The sequence below is a fragment of the Gymnogyps californianus genome, chromosome 21 (assembly GCF_018139145.2).
Source record: "Gymnogyps californianus isolate 813 chromosome 21, ASM1813914v2, whole genome shotgun sequence".
Lineage (NCBI taxonomy): Eukaryota > Metazoa > Chordata > Aves > Accipitriformes > Cathartidae > Gymnogyps > Gymnogyps californianus.
The window spans coordinates 3955565-3978469 of NC_059491.1; the positions used below are offsets into that span (position 1 = coordinate 3955565).

Consider the following 22905-nt stretch of genomic DNA (forward strand, 5'->3'; position numbering starts at 1 on the left):
GGCCACAAGAAGCCATACTGAGTGACCAGAGATTTCCCTCCCCCTTCCCAAGCTTGTGGGGATCCAGAAATTTGGCACCCAAGATGGAGACTTAACCGAAAGCAAGGGAAACAGGCCCCAGAGAGCTGCCAGACACAAAGGGCAACCTATGGAGAAGGGGTCTCTCCCTCACCAGGGTTACGTCACCCATCACCGTATAGGGACATGCATCTCGGTGCCATTGTTTGCAGGCAACCTCACTGCCCAGGAATGCAGCAGCCCGTGGGGGCAGGGAGACACGCCGAGGGTGGGAAATGCTTCCTGCACAGAAGAGCTCACTCCTCAGCACATCTATTAAACAAAGCCACAAGTGACCTGGCTACTTATCTGAGGAAGCGCCAGCCACCCCTGGAGTAGAGGGCTGCGAGCCAACAGCGGCTCCAGCACCCAGCTCCAGGCCTGGCTGCAGGACCCCACGATCCGAGCACTGGGTCACACAAAGCATGCACAGATGCAGGAGCCGTATCTGCACATGGCCTGGGCCTGAAGCTTCCCCATACCTAAATCCACCTTTTATCCAATCCACTTAGTTACACATCCTCCGAGACTTCCAAATACCAAGCAGATGCTCTGCTTGCTGCAGAGATGCCCTGTAAGAACTACCTGAGCTTTGTTTTATGGCTTACTTTGCACTACTGAGGAAGGCAGCCCCCAGGCTTTTATGACCCATTAAAACTGAAGAACAGGTTGTTCCCTGCAGAGAAGCAGAGTTGGGGTAAGGGAGAGGGAGCAGCAGGCTATGGGGTGCGTGTGGGGCTGCAGACCACTTGAGAGACACAGCCCACGGTCACTGCACCCCCAGGCACCAGCCCAGGCAGAGTCCACCCCAGCACAGGCTGGCAGCAAACACCTCTCCCAAAGCCCTGCATCCATCAGCATGCCTCTGCTGCACTGGTATTCCAACCACAAGACAAAGGCAGCAAGAAATAGGGAATTTCTGCAAGTTTTGGTCTCTGTGCCCCTCTGTGCTTAGTCTGGGACAAGTTTGTTAAGAAGGCAACCGTGCTGAAAGAAGCAGGAGCGCTCACCCAGACGGAGCTCAAATGGCTCCTCATGACAGAGTTTGCCCATGCAACTGCCAGGAGCTTCCACTGATCCTAGTTTATCTCTTAGATAAACAGCATCAGTTAAAACAATTTGCTCAGGGATTTTATCTCTGCATAAACAGACAGCCCAGTGTAACAAGGAAAGCTGAGAGAGAAACTGGCTGTAAGCAGGACATGGACAAATAAAACAGACAAAGAACCTGTTTTCTCAAAGGCTGACTCCCCAAGAGCACAACTGTCCCAAATGAAGCTACAGCCTATCCCAGGCCAAGCTCTCGCCAATCCCAAGCCACACGAATGGCTCCCACAGCCCAGTCAAAAGGATTTGCTTGGGTAATAACTGAGAAAGAGAACTCATTTCTGACCCCGTAGCCTTGACAGATCTGTTTGTTAGTAAAGTTTTCAGGTACCAAGAGTGAGAAGTGGCAGAAAAAGGATCAGCCCAAACAAATTCCCTGGCAAAATATCACTGCAGAAGAGATGGAGCCACAGTACAATCCTGCACCTCCTGTAGAGGAAAAATGCTCCTCGGAAACCATGATAAAAATGCCACTGAAAACACTGAAGAGGATCCCAGTTATATAAAACATGACAGCAAAGGAGCCATTCCCTCTGGAAAAGCACACTGAGAAGAGCGGACTCCCCAAATGCTTGCCCCGGTCCGTAACCAGACTGCAGCATCCCGCAGGACAGCTAGGCAGCGGCACACAGCCAGCCTTCTCCAGCTCCTTTCCTGCTGGGTATTGGTTTCAAATGCAGCCATCCAGGAGTTACAGGATTGGTCCCAAATTCAAAGCAAGGATCTTTCTGGTCTGCTGCATAATGCCAGGTGCTGGGTTTTCCCCAGCAATTGCGTACGAGCATCTAAAAATCAGTGCACGTCCTCTTCTACCAGGACAGCCACCAAGAGAAAGAACGCTGCAACTGCTTAGCACCACAGGAGCAGGGACCCAGAGAGGAGACGATCAGCAACAAGAGACCACCCCACCCACACTGGGGAAGGATGCCACCCCTGCCTGCACCCCTGGGTGCCACCACTGCTGCTGGGCCATCGCCCCAGCATGGCTGGCAACACCCTGCTCCCCACGCCACCCCTTTCCTGCGGGCAGGCTGCTCCTCCCACACCTTGCCACACAGATCCCGCCGAGCAGGGCTTCTCCTGCCAGCCTACCTGGCTGAGCTATGACTGGAATGCCACCCCTAGCTGCCTGCTACCCGTTAGCGCAAGAGCGGATTAAGGTTTATCGGCAGAAAGGTGCAAGGCGGCAAGCCAGTACTGCTGGCAGGCAGCACCCAGCCGAGCCCAGGGAAGCACCTCTCTCCCGGGCTTGCTGCACAGAAGGACAGGGAAATGGCCTCCAGGACAGAGAAACCCTAGGAAGGGGTCCAAAACCACCCCTGCCCACCATCTGCCTCTACTCTCAGGGGTGCGAGACGCACACCTCACACCACACACAGGCACTTCGCTCCCTCCCTGGAGGTTTCTCACTCAGCCTCCGCTGGTATCCACGAGAAACACTGCCCAAGGGATGAGGCCATGGCAAGCCTCAGCCTGCCCTCACCCTCAGGGTGCAGTTACAGACTCCCAGAGCCCTGCGGGTACAGCTGCAGGCACCGATAGAGGGGGGTCTCAGCACTGCTGAAAAGGCAACGGAGGAGCCAGCCCACGGCACTGATAAAGGGAGCCCCAGGTACCGAGGCACAGCCCCCAGAACATGCTCTAACCTCTTTTTCACTCCTCTCCTTTCTTCCCAAGCTCAGATGATTTTTGCCTTCCACAGGAACCTCACCACTTCAACACACCGAGCTGGAAACACACCTTACAGCTCCAACTGGCCAATTCGATTTTCTGTGTCCATGCCCATCACTGCCAGCTGCTTCCCGGGCTGTGCAAATCAGGAAAGTTTGGGGCTGTCCTGTCTGAGGTGGGAAGCCAGGATCCGGCTTGCCTTATGCAGTCAGAGGATTCATTCAGATCACTTTTACACCCTCACCACCACTTCTTTGAGGCTGATGCTGATGCTTCCTTTCTAATGCAGTTATTCCTTGATTTTACAGAAGTACTTGAAGGCCTGAACTGACCTAAGGCCCCAGAGCATTGTTTTTTCCCCCAGAAACAGAGTGAGATACGGTGCTTCTTGGCCAAGGAGAACAGCTTCAGAGCCAAGACAATCACAATTTGGCAGCTGAATTAGAGTTGGCAAGCAATGTATTGGCTGATTTTTCTTCCCCTGCCCTCCAGTGACTTCTCTTCTGCAGTTTGGGGGTTCAGAAGTCCTGCAAGTGCTGGAAGGTCACAACTTACTCAACCCTTTGGTTACCACAGCCGAGCACCTGGCAGTTTCTGTTCCAGTAGGAGTTAACACACACCTAGCCAGGCTAAAGGCTTTGGCTACAATCCTCCACCTGCAACAAATGTTGCCACAGCACAAGAGGCTGGGAAGAAGTTTAAAGGCTAGTTTTCAGAACATGAATTTAGCCTCAGATGGGGGCTTTAGTTCAACACCACAAAGCACGCACACAACAGTGGCAAGTGGTTACATGTAAACTCTGAGCATCCCTCCTGGCCTTTGGGTTCTGCAGCGTGAGCTGTCCTCCCAGTCTGCAGCTATATTTCAGAGGAATGGATAAGTTGCATTGGTGGCATTTATGCTAGAAGGAAGACAGGAACTAGCTCTAGCCATGCTCTCCTTAGCTAAAGAGCTGAGGAAGTCCAATTTCAGTGCCTCTTCTATTTGCTTACTCCTCCAGACGAGCAGGGATGCTAGGATTTTACACAGGCAGAGAAAAGAACAAGCCAAGGTATAACGTCCAAGAGCATCTTCGGCAGACCACCTCGACACCATGCATGCATGATCAGCATGCGGCACTCACAGCAGCCCTGTGCTCCCTGCGGCTGTAGATGGAGTCAGGAACAGGCTGATAAGGCCTTGTGGGCAGCCTGGAAGGCTGAAGGAAAAGCCAGCAGGAGGAAACTTCAAAGCACATCGACATTGCCAGTGCATCCAGGGGAGTGCCACAGCAGGGAGAGTCCCAGGGAATCCACAAGTCACAGGAAACAGTCCACAGCGACTCGGTGCTATGGCAGTGAGGATCCTGAACAGCCCCTGAAGGGAGATCTCCCATCATCAGCTCTCCTCCCATTTTAGTTAGGACTCCTGGGTCCCATTCCCTGCTTGGTCGCAGACTTGCTCTGCAAACTGGGACCATATTGCTGCTTACTTACCACACCTATCTCAGTCTGCAGAAATGCAGACAGCGCCTAGGGGAGTTAAAGGGCTTGTTAGCATGGGCAAATTGCTTTAAAGCCCTTAAAGGAAAGATAACTGCTTCACACTGTTCTCCAACAAATTCTGAGCCTCCGCACTTCCCTGTCTCCCCAGGAGGAGCAGTTTGGATGAGACCAATTCCAACCCAAAGCACTCCTGCATGTCTGAAGACAGTTGCGAGCTGGTCTCCATGCTGGTCTGGCCCGGCTCGCCTGAAACACAGAACTGAGGACTAAATACCCAAAGAGAGGCAATGCACTTAGAAGTGCAGAGATCAGCAAAAGCTCCCTCAGCCTTTTTCTGTTCCCCTTGTTTTAATTGAGCATCACCCACAAATCAAAGATGCTGAGGCACAGCCAGTCCTCCAGTTCACTTAAGCTAATTAGCATCCCTGCAAGACAGAGAGAGCACAGTGGTCTAATATTAGACAGAAGATGCACTTACGGCCCATCAAGATGACACAACATCCTCTGGGAGCGTGCAGTTCTCTTCCAACATCCACTACTACACAGGGAAAAAAAAATAGGATAGGAAGAGGCAGTCGGTCATGGAAGACGTTAAGGTTTGTCTCCTGACTCTGGAGAGGGACAGCAGAGCCATTTTAACCTGCTTTCCTTCTCCCGAAAAGGCAGCCCAAGATGAGATAATGGAATAAGCAAGCTACAGAGCAAGGCTACCAGCAAAGCCCAGCTGTGAAAGAGCATCTCTAGTCCATAAACAGTCAGTAGCAGTGCTGGTCCTCTTTCAGGGCAGAAATCCACTAAATCCAAGAAATCCAGCTAAATCCACGTGGCCTCAGCTTGAGGAGAAAAACCACTGCCTAGTTACTCTAAGACTGACACAGGCAGACTCCCCTCTGCAGCATGCCAGGCAAACACCAGCCACAGCTCCTACTTTGCCAGCTGCTTAAAGACAGAGGTAACAGACACCGTTAAAGCAGTTTGTCTTGCAAAAGACCTTTTACCAGCAGGCTTCTGAGTGATCCTCAAGATCTCTGCTGCCTGGCACTGCCTCTGGGATGGGACAAAGCAGCTGTGTGTCAGTGCAAGGCAACACAAACAGGCAGCACATTTACTGACCAGAGAAAGTGGCTTTCAGGTGAAGCTGCAACATGGACCTAAGGAGGCAAAGGGGAATTAATAGTGCTGGGACCTGGCCAAGGCACAAGAGCTCACACAGAGGTATTGGTCAGCTCAAGGCCTCAGCTGCAGTGGTGATGCATTCATAAAGCACCCAAACAACAAGAGAAAGCGGGCGAGACACTGTGTGGGAGAGTGCAAGCTTAGGAAGACCAGCAATTCATGGGGGCTGGAGGCAGGGCTTGGGACAGAGCCCAGCCTGTGCTGCTGTGCACACGCAGCCACGCTGTTCAGCTTGCCACGGTTTAGTAGGAAGATTAACAGATTGACATGGCTACTGGACACAGGAAGAGCCAGGGGAGTAAAAATTAGAAGCAAATAAGAAACAGTGGTTTGAAACCTCACACGTTCTTACTCACTTTGTAGTCTGTGCTGCAGCCAGACTGAAATTAGCCAAATTGGGTATGAATTATTGAAAGCACTAGAGTCCCATTTCCTTTGCTAATCAAAGAAAATGATTCCAGGGAGCTGCAAATGCAGGAAAAGAAGCAGTTTTTCAAGGAAAAACGAAAAAGGCACTTCTAAAATGGCTTTTGTAAGGAGGGAGCAGCTTGCAGAGCACCGTTCACCTCCTCCAATCCACAGCCCAGGAGGCTATCCATCCAGTCCTGGAGCACAGGACCGCTCTGTCCCCACAGCACATCAAAGAGCTCTCCTGCTCCTGGAAGTCATCCTGAAGGAATGCAGGATCTTTGCAGAGTGTTTAATAAGATAAACAGACCAAAGTCCCACTCTGGGGTAGGGATTAGCACAGGGCAAGCCCGGGCGGGTGCTGGTAGTTCCGGCAGGCGCTGGCAGCTCTGACAGGCAGATGCCCACAGGGCTCATGGGCAAAGGCTGGCCTGCCCAGTGCTGCCCATTGCCCCACCGCGGCTCCGGACAGCCCAAAGGCTGGGGCAGGTCAGCTCTGTCCTCCCCACCAGCAGAGCCCAGCTTTCCCGGGCTTCGCTTGGAAGCCAGATGAGTACTGAGCCATTTCCCTCGCATCCCTTCTGCTGGGACAGCTTCTGTGGATACCTGGGCTGACCTGTGTGCCCATATGCCCCAGCTCTCGGCTGGAGAGAGTCCGAGACAAGCAGCGCAAGCTGTGGGTGTACCAAGAGGAGAGCTTTGCCAACCTCGAGCAGCAGAAGCCAGCAATTTGCAGCAGAGAGAAACAGAGAGTTGAGTTCTGCCTCTGCCAGAAAGGCAGAGCCACTCAGCCCGAGGTGGCTGCAAATTGGTTACAGCATTAAAACAATCTAAATTCATACATGTGACTGTCTGGCTGCATTCTGTAAGCAGCCACACCTGTACATTTAATTTACACTTCCAGCACATACAGTGGGACAGGGCTGACTGCTCCCTCCCATGTTTGCTCTGTATCTCTTTGCACAGCATCAGACAGGGAAATGAGTGACAGGGAAGGTTTGGACAGAAGCAGTTATAGCACGGCAGCATCTTTTGTTACAGATTTGTGGCCTGGTGACACCGTGACCAAAAACGGTCAGCGTGTAAAGGCTCACACAGCACAGGCTGTCTGCAAAGCCTGGCCCCACAGCCTGCAGCATCAGCAGGGCTGACCTCCAGCACGTGAGCTAAAGCAGCATGGGCCCAGGTGTAGCACAGGCTCCCAACCTCTCATCCAGCTGGAGGAGGGAGGGAGGGATGGACACAGCTCCCCATTTTACATGGTGGCTGCAGGATGGGGCGGGGGGTGTCAGGGAGAGGCAGTGAGACAGAAAAGCTGCACCTGAGTCCTGCCTTGCGACAGGTTAGCAAGGGGTCTGAAAAATAGTTCTGCAAAGCCAGGGGATGCAAAGATGATGGAGATGCCAGAGTCCCAAGTCTGCAGGCATTCAGTTTAGGAGATGCTCAGAGGGAGAGACTCAGAGCCAGCCCTGTCAACAGGAACAGTGACGCCTGCCAGTAGGAAGTGTCACTCCACTCGCACCCACTCCCTGCCGCCCCGGGGGAGCGGCCGCCCCCACAGCCCCCGCAGGGGAATTTCCTCTCCTGCACGCAGCCCCCAGCACCACCACCACCAAAGGCTTCACATGCCCACGGAGGAGCTCCCTGCAGCAACCCCCTGCCTGGGAGCACTGCAACACAGCTCTTGTCAAGTCCCCTGAGCAAGGCTGATGCTGTGCAAGCGTCCTGCAGTGGGAAGCACCAAAAGGAGCCTGCAGGGACTGAGAGTGGGACACTGAAATGTTTCAGACTGGTCCCCTATGGGAACTCATAATACCTTTCCCACTCCCACGTCCCTTCCCTTCTCCACTCTTCTACCCCATGTCTGTACAAAAAGGATGAAACAGGGAGAATGCTGCTTCCCTGTGCATTCTCACCAGCCGGGAGGTGACGTACCAGCCCTGGATCAGCACCCATCAGTACCTAGCCGTTCAACAGGAAAACACACCGCAGAAGGAGGTGCAGAGCCTGCAGCAGCAGTTCCCCTCTGTAGCACAGCAGACAGCAAGCCACGGTCCCCCTCCAAGTTATTAGCAGAGCAAACCAAGGAAAAGCAGAACCAAGAGCACATGGCCAGGGCCCAGCACTTGTCATAACTGCACAGCCGGCACTGCCAAGAGATACGCCGTCTGTGCTGCTGACCAAGAAGCCCTAGCCGATCCCACAGAGAAATGCAGCGGGATGTGCCAGAGTGGAAAGTGGGGCCAAAGGAGCCTTCCCAGACCAGTAGCCTCCCACAGCAGATTAAAATTCCATAGGAATTTGCTAAACAAATCAACTCTCTTAGCTACCGCCATAAACCCATGGGATGTTTTGCATTACTACCACGCAAAGGAGGGAGGAAACAGACCCTTATGCTTGGCCCACGCACAGGGCCCCCCACGCTAGCAGCAAAAGTGCCTCCTGCAAACGCTGGTCGAGCCAGCGCAGCAGGACCAGGGCTGCGGACGGGGCAGGCTGGCTGCTGCAGCATCAGCCATAGTACCTGGCTCCATCCGCCCCTGAAGCGCCAGCACCTCACCCACAAGTAAGTCCCTGCTCTCCCCAGTGCCAGTCTCTGACATGGCAGCCCCGAGAGGCAATCTGCTCCAGCCCCAGCGGCTAGCTGAGCTGCCTGCTGCGCCCATGCTGCCCCAGCCCGTGGACAGGGAGGCAGGAAGGGCCCCAGGAGTGTTTGGTGGTGGATTCTCTCCTCTCAGTTTACTACATTTTACAGCTGCTGGCTAACTCTTTCAGCCTCCCGAGACGGAGGTGTTGATGCTGTTCTCATTATCTTCAATTCGAAACAGAGCCAAGAAGAGGAGGGAAGGAAAGAAAAACCTTCTTTAAGAAGAAACCCACACACTAACCCTCTTCCAGCCCCCTCCCTCGCCTGTTCTGAAGCACAATGAAATGCCAGGGATGGATTAAAAAGAAATAGTTGCAGGAGTGGAGAAGGGCTGCAGAGAGACCAGAGCATGGGAAGTGACCACAGCCCAAATCACCTAACACAAACCCATGCCAGCAATTTCCTTGCTGAGAGGAGCCTACTGTGCATGCCTTACAGGCTCTGTAAGGAGCCTGAAAAGAAAATTTTGCATGGGCTGGTTTACAAGAACAAAACGTCTCAGTTCTATGGAGGCAGAGACCTAAAAAGAAAGAGAAGGCAGAATAAAAGTGAACAGGCAGAAGACAAAACGGAATGGACAGTGTAACTTAAGGGGAGATGCTTTCAAAGCAGTCCTGCTCCCAAGTAGACATGGGAGGAAACACGGGAGAACCGAGGCTGCAGGGCTGTATGCAATTCTTCCACAGGAGTAATTAATAGGGTTGCCACAGAGATGAAAAGTCAGAGGAGTTCTGGACTGGCTAGAATCACAATTTCAATAAGAGCTAAGCGACATTTTTAAACATATGGAGCATCTGCAGCACACTGCATGTTGAACACAAGTCAGAGTAGCTAGCTTTATTATGGGCATCTATATGGAAAAGAGTTTCAAAGGCCTGTATGCTATCCTCACAGCAGCGCCCCGAGACACCACGTTGGCCCCCTCCAGTTCCTAGGCTGGGTAACATACAGCACCCAAAGGTGACCATCCCAGCACAACACGCACCCGCCTCGCTGCCTACCCAGAGGGAGCAGCCCCAGGCCCACAGCCGCACCAGGGCTGGAGGAGGCAGCAAAGAAGCTACCGAGCACCGTGGAAGCACAAGCGCAGCACTAGCCACAACCACTCTCAGCAGCCTGGGAAGCTAGCAGGGAGTCCAGAAAGGGGTTTGGGGCAGCTGCTACATGTGCATGTAGAGGGTCAGTCCTCAGCCTTGCTCTCACTGCTGGAATAATTCCCATCAGGGAGGCAGAGTATTGCTCACGCACTGCCCCCAAGACAGGCAGATCCGTCCTTACCAAAAGGCTTAACAACACCCCCCCACTTGGTTCATGGGCCCTATTTTTCACATCGCCTGAGAAGCTGAGGTGACACCGTGCTAGTTAAAGTACAGAGCAAGAGTTTCTTGAAGATGTGTTGGACATGCTGGTCTGGGACAAGGGTCTCAAGCCACCAGCAGGACCTTCTGTTACAATGGTGTGTGCTTACTGTACCCAATGCTACCAGGTTTCACTATGAACTGTACTTGTAAAGCCAACATACATGGCTTTTCCCAGGAGGTTCAAAGTCCATGCACATCTCCAAAGCTAGCAAAGCAGTCTCAGCTGGGGCAATTGCACCAGCATTAATGCAAATCATGCCACAAGCAAGGCACTATTTAAGAGGAGCTCTGGGTTCTCATTAACCCAGGCCCTAACAAAGGTTTAATCTGAACTTCCTTCCACCCAGACGGCTCAGTATAGAGTCAACACACAGCCCCTCCCACACCATACACAAAAATCTTGATTTTCTTCAAGTGCAGTTGCGATCAAAGTGAAATATGAGACACACACACACAGGGGAAAGATCTCTCGGGGATTAGTCAGCTGTTGAACTCCAGAAGAGCGTGCTTGATGGCATTGTCAGGGGAGAGCAAGGAGAGGAAAGCACTGCACCTAGCACGGAGCCTGCTGGTGGTGTGCCTTGGGAAGCTCTAACACCCGCGCAGTGACTCCAGCCCTCTTCATGCAGTACCAGCATTCAAGGTACAAATACAGCAAGGCTGTGGCTTCTCAGGCTAATTCTTTCCCCAGGAAGCCTCATCCAGATGCCTTGAAGAACAAGAGGAAATCCACTCCCAGCGCTACACAGCACTGTGTGCTGCTCAGGACCAGCTCCCTTTCCACACGTTCCCCCCCAGAGGCAACAGAGCAAACACCCTCCTTCACCCAGAAGCCCAGTCCAAGCCTGTGTCCCAGCCTCCCGCGCAAGCCCCAGAGCTGCTCCTCTGCCATTTAGAGCCAAAAAACTTCCCTCCAGGCACCCTCAGTGCTGACCCAGTTTGCAGAGCTTAGCTGAAGTCTTGCATTTTGACTACAGCTGGTCAAAGCATTTTTACTACAATTAAGTGTAATCAAAACACAGTTTATATTCTAACCTGAGCTGTTGCACAGAGATGCCCTGGTTTGAACTCCCCAATTAGACAGGAAAGATTTTGATGTCTAGGGTTTTTCCAAGCTGGAGCGACAGGAGATGAAGATACTCAAAACATTCATGTTTTTCCACTCAGCTGCAACCATTCTTCCAATTCTTTCTGCAAAAACACTCAAAAGTTTGTTTTTAAACTCAAAGTGCAGCAGAGAGCAGTGTTCTGGGCAGCTTTGCTTTGAACCCTCCTGTGGGGAGCTGATGGGAAACAAGTCCTGGAGCTAAATTCTCAGACTCAGAGCTCAGAAATGGTTCCCAGGGTGGCAGGAGCAGGTTCTCATCGCTGGTTTTGCATGGCCTCCCAGAAGCCAGCAGGGCAGCTGCACTGGGCAAGCCGAAACGGACTTTCACAGACCTCAGGAGAGGCCTGAGCTTTGGGTAGGGCTCAAGGGAAACCAAGGGTTTGGGAGTCAGCTTGTTCCATGCTCTCTACAGCAAACCGGCTAACACCCAGCATATAGGATACTCACGCACCGACCAGGCTTCCAAGATGTGAGAAGAAGAAAAGCAAGTCCACTGAATGACAAGAAAGGTGGGTTTATCAAGGCAAGTGAAACAGCTGCTAAGTCAGCCGTATGCCAAAATAAGAATCACTGCATCTCCCCTGAGCAACACTTTTTGACCTACCTGAGATATTAGTAACTCAAGGTTGCCTTGGTTTTGTCATTTCTCAGCAACACAGTCTGGACAGGTCTCCATCAGTTTGGAGAAACCAGGTCCACCACACATGATGAGTTGTCTGCAGGCTGTCTTCCAGCCCTCTCCAGTCCCCACACCAGCCTGCTGGCCCTGAGCCACCAGCCAGGGAGGCTGACCCTATCTCTGCATGCCAACAGCATCCTGGTGAGCCATTGGGAAGAGGGGCCTAATTAAAGGAAGCAAGCTATGCAGTGAACGATCTTCAGAGCAGTCCCAGAAAGAATCACGTGCTACCTGGCATCAGGAAAGGTTAATATAGCAGGGAGGAAAGATAAACCCACCTATAACTGCATGGACCTGCAATTTCATCACACAGGAGGGAGAGAGAGTTTAGACATGCCCAGCTTTGGCACCTTCAACTCCCTTGCACAACAGCATGGGAGCAACACCAAGCAAATCTTTCCTGTGGTACTGCCTCAGAGGACATGCTTATAGACAGACACATCCACCTACAGCTTGGTGCACACAGGCACTTCACACCTCTCCCCTCCTGGGACCAGGACGCTGGTACAGCTGCAGGGTATAGCGCACTGGGAACGACAGTCCCATCACCACCCTGGCCCTCTGCAAGAAAAGCCGTCCATGGCTAGGATGTGTCCCCGACTGCAGCAGGTCCCAGCCCAGCTCAAACGCAGCCAGCCCCAACACACCAGGGGCTGCAACAGCATTACACCAACACAACACAATTTTGAATCTTCCCCCGCTACAGGCAAAAGCAGGAAGGGGTCCCAATTCTACATTGAATCTATAGCATTAGGAGGAAAACTAGATCTCTTATCTCCCAGGGGCCTTAAGGGACAACATCCTTCACCACAAATGGGAACCACCTAGCTCAGCCACCCCAGCTCACACCTAGTGTGTGCTAAACGAGCATGCCAAAGAACACAGCAAACTAGTGAAGACAGAATTCTTCCAAATGTTTGCTCAGGTTTAACAAAACCACATACACTCTTTCTCCTCCCTCCCTCTCCACTAGGCGCAAGGAAGGAGCAGGACTGATACCTTTCAAGTGCAATATGGAATACAGGGAGAGGTAGAAAAGCTCCAGCGTCCCTCCTGCTTACAAAAACCACTTGAGATGGGTGCCTCTTGTGAGACACTTTGCTGAACTAGCTCGCTCTCAGCCTCCCAGACCGAGAGTTAAGTCATTTGCCTCTGTCAGCATTCACAGCTGGAAAAAGGGGTTATGGCCTCTCCTCTGCACATCCAAGGGGAGGAGGGAGCCAATCTGCATGTTTATTTGTTGTCTGTGCAGAATTCCTGCATTCCTTCCCTTGTTTACTCATCTGCTCTCAGGACATACTCAGACCCCAGCAAAGGGCTTTTGGGGCACCACATTCCCCCATGAGCTCGGAACTCTTGCTGGAACACAGGACAAGCATAAAGAGGGAAGAGAGAAGCCAGCGAATGGGTTATTACAGAAGTATGTTTTCAAGGTGGTTGGGCAACAAGTAGAAGAAAGGTCAATTCTCTCCAGATCTGCTCTCCGTAGAGGCACATCCGGAGGTCTAAGACCCTATTAAAGAGCATAGACAGGCTGTCTCCCCCTCAGCTCTTCCCAACAGCTATGTTGTTACACCCACAGCAGCACTAGTAACTCAGCCACCCTCTTTGGCATGGGCACGTCAGCACGCCTCACGCTGTCCCACAGACAGCTACAAGTCAGCCCATGGTCCCTGTGCTGAGCGTCAATGTGGCACACACGTGCTCCGTGAGCACCGCACAACATTACAACCCACCTCATCTGAGCTCTTTTGGGAGCAGACACAAAGGCTCCAGAGAGGTTGATGTGCAAGGGATACAGGGCTTCACCACAATACAGAAGCACACCTCATTCCCCCCAAAATCACTTAGCTGCTTGGCTTGGTTCTGACTTAGTTATACCTTGGAGAAGCAAGCTTTACCCCCAAGCAGAACTCGGCTGGCTTCTTGGATCCTTGCAGGAGTCCACAAGGCTGACTCAGCAAGCGAGGAAGCTCTGAGACAGAGGAAGCTAGGGGTGACTACCATAAAGGACAGGCATTCACCACAGGATTAACCCATTAACTTATTAGCTCTAAACCTACAGGAAAATCTAACTCAGGTGTGAGGAGCCTAAATTCCCTCATAAGTGTCTGCCACACACTTGTGCTAGGACAGGACTTGCAGTGGGGACGCTCCCAACCACATTGGACTCTCACTGCAGAGAGGACTGAGAATCTGCATCAAATCTGGAGCAAAAATAACATAAAATAACTTTGCTTGGCTGTACCTTGGTTGCAACCACTGCCTCTGACAGCAAGGTCAATGCCAGGCACTATCCCCATGACAAGTGAGTCCACAGAGCAGTATGACTCTACCCTAGACACATGTAGAAGAGCAGGATTGATCCACCTCATCACCAGCGAGATCATTTGCCAATCAATCATTTACAAGCTAAGAGCACATGATGGCTAACAGAGCCAGGGCTTGGCTGCCGCTGTGTCTGCATGGTCAGAGCACCCCAGGGAAAGCCAGGCACCCATGCTCCAGCCTCACCTTCCACGCAGTGCTCCACCTCCTCCAGGTTGCGCAGCGTTATCCGCATGAGGCTGGAGTTCAGCATCAGCTCATTGCGGTGTGCCGGCCACATGTACTGTGGGGCAGGGTTGACGAAGAAAATCCGTGTGTCCCCAGTCGAGACTTGGTTGTCGCAGATTAATGGGTCCCCAAAGCCACCGATAACCACCTTGTTCCCACCATCCAAGAGGATCTCGTGAGTGACGATGTCTTTGCCTTTCAGGTAACGCCAGACTCTCACCTTGAACAAGAGGGAGAAAGAGCACGTGAGACATTTCACAGCCACAGACAATTGGCACCTTCTGGCCCGGTTAATTTTTATCATGTTGTCACAAGATGCACAGGAGTGGTTCAGGCTGGCAAAGGCTTCCAGCAGAGCCAATTTCATTAGCCATCCCTCTAAAAGCACAAAATGCGCGGGCAACAAAGACTAAAGCACATACTACTCTTTCTGCCAAAGCTGCACCCAACTCTCTAGCCCAGGTACTTGGCACTCCTGGCCCCTTCCCCACACAGCCTTGTGGGGAGCAAAGGAGGACAGGTCTCGTGTCAGAAGAGGCCCCTCAGCCATGCCGGCTCTCCAGCAAGGGACAGAGATACCTTGTCCTCCTGCGTGCATCTCCTCTTTGCATGGGACACACTGCCTTTGGTGCTGAGACCCGGGAGTTGCCTTCCCTTCCCACCTCTCCTCCCTTGGTAAGCAGGCTCCGGGTCCGGCCAAAGCCAAATGTGCCGCCAGCCTGGTCACTGCTGTTAGAGGCTCAAAACAGCCTGATGAAGAGCTGCCCTGCACCAAACCCTACCACAAGTTGCCCTGACTCACCTCCCCAGAGGCCCACCCTGCCCATGGGGACACACGAACCGAAACCGCCTTCTCCTTCCTCTCATCACCAACTCGGGGCTCGCCTTCCCCACCCCAAGTGCAAACACCCAGCCAGCCCCTGGCACAAAGCATCCCGGGGCTGGCGGAGGGTAACTATGCCCCTTTCCTTTGTTCAGTCAAGAACAATGGCTCCAGATAAGCAAACACTTGAGGGCCACCAGCAGGCACTGCTGCTATCCGGAGACCCAGAGAGCAGCCTCCTGCATAGCACAGGAGAGCCCAGCGGGGCCAGCAAGGTGGGGGCTCCCGTGGGACAGCAGAGCACAAGCAGCCAGGCATGGGTAGAGGTGGGGTGGGAGAAAGGGTGAGCAGACCCTGGAAGCCTCTGCGGCACAGCTCAACTCAGACCAGGAAGGCTCCTCAAGAGTTTCCCAGGCAGAAGGAGAAGCCTCTGCTGTACACAACCAGTGAGACAGAGGATGAGCTAATCAACCTTTTCCCTCTGATATTGTTCTAACCTTTATGCCCACAAAAGCCATTTCAGTTGCCACATGACTGGCTATGGCAGTGAACGCTGCTCTCCAGCAAGGGACACTGCATTTAGCGAGGGGAAGCTGGCAGAAACTCAACCAGGAAAATAATTTATAAAAAAAAAAGAAATTCAGAACTGACCAGGTCCTGCCCATTACTAATAAAGAATTCAAATTCATAGCAGGAGATCCACTCTGGACAGAAGTGAGATCCAACTCACCTGCCACTGACCCTTTCCATGTACGTGAGCCGTGACTCCATCATCTGCAGACATAGGCCACAGGGTCAGGGACATGATTCAAGTCCTATCAAGGGCAGCAGGCAAGTCTCAGCCTTGCCAGAGGAACCCCCCTTCTACTCCCAGGCAGCATCACTCAAGGTGACAGACTCCAGCTGGGACAGTTCTCCCAGAGATACCCTGACTCGCAACAAAAATCTCAGTGGTGAAATGTATCAAGGGAGAAAAAAAACCACTTCTGAATAAAAACAAGCTTTGAAGGGAACATTAAATGGCTGTAAGCCCCCAACTGGGGAAGAGCTAAAGAAGCTAAAGAGAGCACTGTCCATCCACGGGGAAGGCTCTGAACTGTGGCACAGGAGCCTTAAAACAGGGGCAGGAGGAGGCAGGTGGGTTGGGTGAATGAAAGAAGGGAGTCTTCTGGCTCTGACAAGGCACCGGTACCTTGGGAAGACAAAAGGCAGAGCAGATAACATTCCATGTAGAAATGTCAAAGGCAACTTATGTACCTATAAATGACTAAAGAAAACCTTTGCCTTAGCAGACTGGATTTGCTAAAATACATGGAGGATTTGGGAGTAGGAGCCCATTTCCCTTTACTCATCCAAACTTCAGGGAGAAAAATAAGTCCTGGCCACAAGAGCTAGTCCCGCTCTCCCACTGCCAGCCGTTCTAGAGCAGTCTCCCTGGACCTCGTTGCTGGCTCATCCCCCTGCCCAAAAAAGGCGAGATCTGCACACAACTGCAAGCCAACCTCTCTCCAGCACCACGCTCTCCACAGCAAACTGCTCAAAAGAAACACCCACACAGGAGGGAAGCAGCCCTAAAACGAATCTTTAGGGCACATGGGTCAGTGACATGTCCCCATCCACTCCTGATAGGTCAGAAATCCTCCTGCTGCTGCTGCAATTCTATTGCAGGGGAAACATGACACAGAGCCGAGTCGGCAAGTTGCATGTAATAGGAACAGCTCATTAGAGAGCTGCTGAGGTTTCAGCTTGGAGCAAGGGTGGCTGCCGTAGTGCATGGGTATTACTGTGACCACAGGCATCCCTGGCCTGGCATGCTCAGAGCGTGCTTTATCACGCTCCCTGCCAGCATCTCCCCTCCTGCCGCAGCCTGAGTGCCCAGTCACCTGCATTCTCCAGCTGTCTTCACCGCCCAAAGAGCACTTCAGCACATCGTGCCAAGCACCAAAGCAGTCAGGAAGGTGGTGGCTCAGAGATAAGGGGGCTCTTGAACCCCTCTCTGAAACATGCACGCACGTACGTACTTTAAGAGTGCAATTCCGAAGGGAACGCAAGGGGCAGAGAAAGGATGCTCGCATGCGTGTGGGCAGACAGGCCTCTCCCACCCTTGGGGGACACCAGGGGTGGCAGTGAGGCTGTCAGTTGTTCGCACTACAGCTTCTGTGCTTGACACAGGGGTTGGGGTGTGGGGACTTGTTACAGTTAAGGAGGAAAGCACAGAGCAGATACTATCCCACTCGAGAATGAACCATTTTTATAGTTATCTGCGACTGCAGCTCACTGGCCTCTGCCCTGCACGGCCCTTCAAGTGCATTGTGTTCCCCTCTGAGCTTCTTTGAGACGATTCAGACAGAGAGACTCTTACTCTTCACCAAATACCTCCATCCCATTACTCAGTGACTACAGAAGACACGCAAAGATCTGACACTGCAAAGTTCAAATCAGAGGGTAAAAACATGTTGGGGGCTAGGGGGAATGCAAGTCTCATGACCTTTAATCAATCTTGTAGCTTTTTTGAAGCCCTAACTCCAGAATTTCAGAGATGTGAGCTCAGCACTATCTCAGTCCTCATCAAGAGGCTTCAAGGTCCACAATGATCTTGAGCCAAACTCCCACACACTGTCCCTGCCACGACCAGGAGCAGGCAGCTAGGTCAAGGGAACAGGGACATTCCCACCGCCACAGGAGCAAGCAGGCTGGGGCGAGACCCTCCTGCTCAGCACAAGATTCACCTGTCAAGCAGAAAAAGGGAACAAAGTGTATTTTATTCTCAAATCCTCCTACTTCTTACACATTCTCCTTAAGGTAATATTTGCCCGCCTTGGAGAAGGACTCTGGACTTGATGGGTCTCACCTCCCACCCAGCCCAGCAGATCCTGTGATCCAAACAGCAGCCACTGTGTATTACTGAGGTGAGCCCTGTTCTCCTGCATACCTGAGATCAAAAACCATCCCAGGTATAAACACCACTGTGACAGCTCCTCTTTGGAAGCTGCACATGCCTTAGCTGCTCCCAGATGCAGAGAGGTTAGCTAGAGATGTTGTACCCACATGCTCTCACACTCATTTGTCTTCCAGCATGGAGTCAGCTCCCCTTGGGCCAGTGCTAAGCAATGCCACAGCAACCAGAGGACAAGCAGTAACTTACACGCAGGCTACCATCCCTCCCCACCCAGTCCCAGTCCAAGCTGCTGGGCAGGGGTAAGAAGAGGGGCCGAGAAAGCAATGCCTTCAAAGCCATTTGCGCAGCCTATTTCAGCCTGAGAAGCAGCCTGCTTGAAAAGCTGACTGCTCGGTTGTACGCAGCCCTGTCAGCACGAGCTCTTTTCTTGAGAGAGATGGCAGTCAACCAGCAAACAGAGGGAGCTTCAGATGGCAAGGAAGCGTAGCTGTGACAGGCAGCTTTCCTCCCCTCTGATCTTACAGGAATCCCAGTATCGACACAGACATCTGCTCCACCACATGCAGGTGGTGCCACACGATGCAGCCCCCTTCAAAGAGCCAGTCTGGGGCCACCTGCGAACATGGCACCTCAGGTGAGCCGAGGAGGCAGGGTGCTAAGGAGCACAGCTTGCACAGCTTTAGTGCAAGCCTGTGCTAACGCGAGCCTCCTGCTTCCCCACCCGGGACCAGCTGTTTCTCCAGCATTTCGCAGCAGCACAACTCCCTGTGGTTGTGCTTCTCCACACAGTCAAGTTAAGACACCTTCCAGCAGCCCCACCAGCCCCACCTCCTCTTCCTTCGGCAGCAGCCTGCAGCCCGCAGGGCAGGCGCTCGCTGCGAGGAGGTGAGGTGCACAAGCAACCAGGGCAAGAACCCAGGAACACAAAGGAGACAAAAGGAAAAAATACGCAAGGCAGGCAGAGAGCACAGCCTGAGGCTTGCGCTGAGAGGTAGCAGTCGGGCATTTTCACAGCTAGGTCTAAGGGGGAAGAAAGGCTAAAGCCTACACCCTCTTCTGAAGCAGATGGTAATTTGAGTTAATTAGCATGGCTGTTCTAGTCATACACCTCAGAGCCAGGCCACAGCATTCACAAGCAACATCAGAGTCCACCAGCTTTCTCCCCACCCTTATCCTCTATAATGAATGGATGTGAAGGCACCAAAGACCAAGCAATTACCTGTAGGGCATCCCATTCATCATCACACACAATTAAGACTTTGTCACTGGTGACTCACCAGCTACATCAAGGACTGGGGAAGAAAAGGGAGAGAGAGAGAAAAAATTGGGCTGGAACCTAGTTCCAAGAGGTCCCTTCCCTATAGCAGACTCACTCTTTTGCCAGCGAGCACATAAAACACTGGATTAAGACTGTTTTACAAGACTCCTGGCAGCTACAGGGAGGCAGAGTAAGAACAGCGAAAACTTTATTTAAGTAGATCCTTGCAAGGGTATATTTTAAGTGCACTACAAAACCAGAAAGTAAAAGGATTTTCCAATATGCCATGGGGGTCCATCCCACAGGAGGGAATGGGACCACCTGTACAGGCACATGCAGTGCTAGCGAATTCCTGCCAAGAAGATGCTTTGAGAAATGCCAGCCTTGGTCTTGTAAAGAAAGATGAGAAGTTAGAGCATAGTCTCCTCAGGAAGAGAGCTGTCACTCTGGACAGAAGTAAAAAGGGTCACCACTAGATTTTGGCAGTTCTTAAAGATGAAGGGTACTGGCTAGCATCAGCTCTGCTTGCAGCTTCACACACAGCTCTGCCAAACCCTTCCCTCCTGACCATACATCATCCCTCTCCCCTTGCTTGTCACTCTCTGTGCCTTTCCCTGGCAGAAGCCAGCTGCCCTTTCCCTAGGAGCTAGCAGAGCACCGAACCCCCCTCCCTCAGCAACTTCCACATCCAACCCTGGCTGGAGAACAGCCGCCGTTACCCCCCAAAATATGGGCTCCATTGTTTGGAACAGGATCCACATCCTTTTCAAGACTTCTATAGCACATACAGAACCTGTATTTGTCCTAGAAATAGGAGCTCTCTTCACCAAGATCAGGTCAGACCAGAAGAAGGCACATCAGAGGACTCAAAAGCAGGAAGGGACGATGCCAACACACAGGCTGTAAATAGGATGAAGAACAGCACCGCAAGCTTGGGAAGAAGAGCAAGCCAGGGCTGCAGTCAGGAGCAAGCACAGAGCCCCAGTTCCCATGTCAAATCCCTCCATAAAGCAGCACATCAGCCAGTTTCAGAGTCAGTTTCGGGAGTTCTGTCAGCCTGTTCTTCCTTATTATTCATCTCCTCTAGTAGCAAATGAATGGCTGGTAGCTATTTAAGGGTGTTTATCTAACATTAACTTCACATTTCTTCTGAGTTGTAATGTGCTTATCTTCATCTATCAAAGGCTTCAGCTGGGAGGGTTTAGAGTTTAACTAGGAAGAACAATACACTAATGCAGCACTCACAGATATTCACATGCCTGCTCCCTCCGAGACCACCCAGCACCAATAACACTCACTATTTTGGGTGTGGGCTCTAGGGAACTCCTACCACACACTTGGCCCTTGCCTTTCCTCTTCAGATAAAGAAGAGCCTGACAAGAGATAACTGTGGTATTTGGAGGTAACCCCAGGGCCTAAGGAACAGTTACCAGAGTATGACAGTGAGGAAGTGGACATGTGTTCTCTCACCAGCTAACCAGCAAGATCCCTTCTGCACCTTGGCTCGCTCCAGCTCCACAGGGCACCAGGGCTGGTGCAAGAGCAGCAGGAGCCAGCGGTCAGGTTTAATGCCCAAACTGCCCTTTTGGAATCTAGGTGCTTGGTAAAAAAAGAAACCAAACCAAAATGCAAGCATGTCTAACCCTGCAACCCAGCATCAGCAGAATCCACAGCAATTCCAATACTTTGAGAGATCTTAGAGTGAAACAGGCCAACAGCTGCTGCAAAGCTATGTATTTACAAGTCATGAGCGTTACGCCCTGCTAAGTCACAGATAGGAGAGATTTATCTGCTTTCAGGTCCTTAAGACACCCCAAGTCCCATTTCAAAGCTTTTTTCCCTGCAAACACACTACAAACATACCCTTAAAAATTACACACATAAGACTGATGTGTAGGTAAAGGGACTGAAGAACCACTGTTCTAAGAAAATTGCTAAATGAAAATTGCATGACTGGGAGAGCCAGCAGCACTGCCACAATGAGATGAGATGAGATGGGATGGGATGGGCACTCCCATCCAAGGTAAGAGAGAAGGTTTTTCTCCTTTCACTTTCTTTTACAGGACTCCAGGACTGGAAAGGTATCTTGGGGGCAGGTTCTGGCCTTCAGGTACTGTTATGACACTAGTAATTGGCAGAAGCAAAATCCCACAGTTGCTCCAAAGTAGCACAAGCCTTCTCCACAGCACTGCTTGGGATGGCTCAGGGAAAGGTGGGCGAGAGACTCTCTTCCCAAGCTGAGCAATGCAAACTGTGTTTTGAACAAAGCCACCACCGGCAGACCAGGTTCCTCCCCACACATTGCTCCCTAGCTGCTCTTACTTGGACTTCATCGCACCCTTTCAAAGGCAGAGCTGCTGAGCAAGCAGGTTTACCATCACAGGAGCACAGGCAAAACGGTTTTCCTGGCCCAGAGCCTTGCTCTGATGCAGCAAGATGAAGCCTGGATTTTACGCTAGCCAGACACCTTGCTGCGTGTCCACAGTGGGAGGAAAGAGACCCGTTTCTTAGATGAGCATTTCTGCCTCGTCACTAGCCTCACTGGACCACCTCCTGCCCACTTGCACGGCAACCCTTGCCCCAGCGTCAGGTGGCCCACATCCATGCAGCCATATGTGCCCCAAGCTGCCACAGCACACCGGCTGCTCGCAGCAGCTTATTAGTTTTCTACATAGCACCCAGGATGTGCCAGACACTTTGCAAACATACGGTCTCTGCACCAGCCTGGAGGGTCTGTGATCTAATTTACAAGAGCAGGGTACAGATTGTACCGTGCAGTATTGCAAGGGGCAGAGCAGTGGGAGCAAGCGTGAAGCAGCAGGCACCAGCTGGACAGACAGAAGCTGTTCCAACTAGTTTACTGGGCTGAGAGATGCTCCAGAACAGAGGGCAACACCATGGTATAAAGTTAAGCTTCCCCTGCACCGGCAGACTTCTCCCACCAACACACTGCTGCGCATCACCCCAGGCCCTGCTTAGCAGTAACCACAGGCAGGAACCGCAGTACTTTTTAAGGATGAGCAGAAAAGGGAACGGGGAGAAGAGGAAAAGGCAATGTAGCAGCATGCCCTCGCAAGTGAGATTCCTGCCCCGGGAAGGGTTAAGCCATACAGCACATTTTCTGACAACCACGCAGATGGTATTTCAGGTTGCTCGGTACTTTACCGTCTCTCAGCTTGGGGGGGAGGAAAAAAAAAAAAACCATAGCCAGGGGCCAGATTCGTAGTTAAACAATAGCTTGAGCTAGAGGAACTCAAGATGCTGCTAAAGTAAACAGGGAGCTACACGTAGAGCCAGCAAGCGGCTCCGAACACCTTCCCCGGCAGCCTAAACCCTGCCAGAGAGAAAGTTGGGAGTCAACTCCGCATCACGGGAAGGAGGGAAATGCCCATAAAAAGCAACCTTGAGAGATTCCCCTCGACACAGCTGTGGGAGCTCTAACGAGGAGAGACTCCGCAGTCTAAAAATACATAATTACACACCAAAGCTCCGGCGCATACAATAAGAACCACATGCGCCCGCCTGAGAAGGCGCCTGCTCGGGGCCGAAAGTTTCCCTGCGGCCGGCCGCCCTCCCTTACCTTGCAGGAGTAGGTGTGGTGCACGGGGTCCACGTTCATGATCTCCTCCACCGTGCCCGTGAGCACCACGTTGGCCTCCTCCTCCCGCCG

The 22905-nt window shown here is 52.2% G+C and overlaps 1 protein-coding gene across 1 annotated transcript in view; it reads right to left on the minus strand.

The window, feature by feature from the left end:
• Nucleotides 1–22905, minus strand: part of AGRN (agrin) — a 128889-nt gene extending 105984 nt beyond the window's left edge. The window contains 2 exon segments of the mRNA XM_050909387.1: nucleotides 14214–14475; nucleotides 22816–22905. Of these exon segments, the coding sequence (XP_050765344.1) occupies nucleotides 14214–14475; nucleotides 22816–22854 (301 nt within the window). The 5' untranslated portion in view covers nucleotides 22855–22905.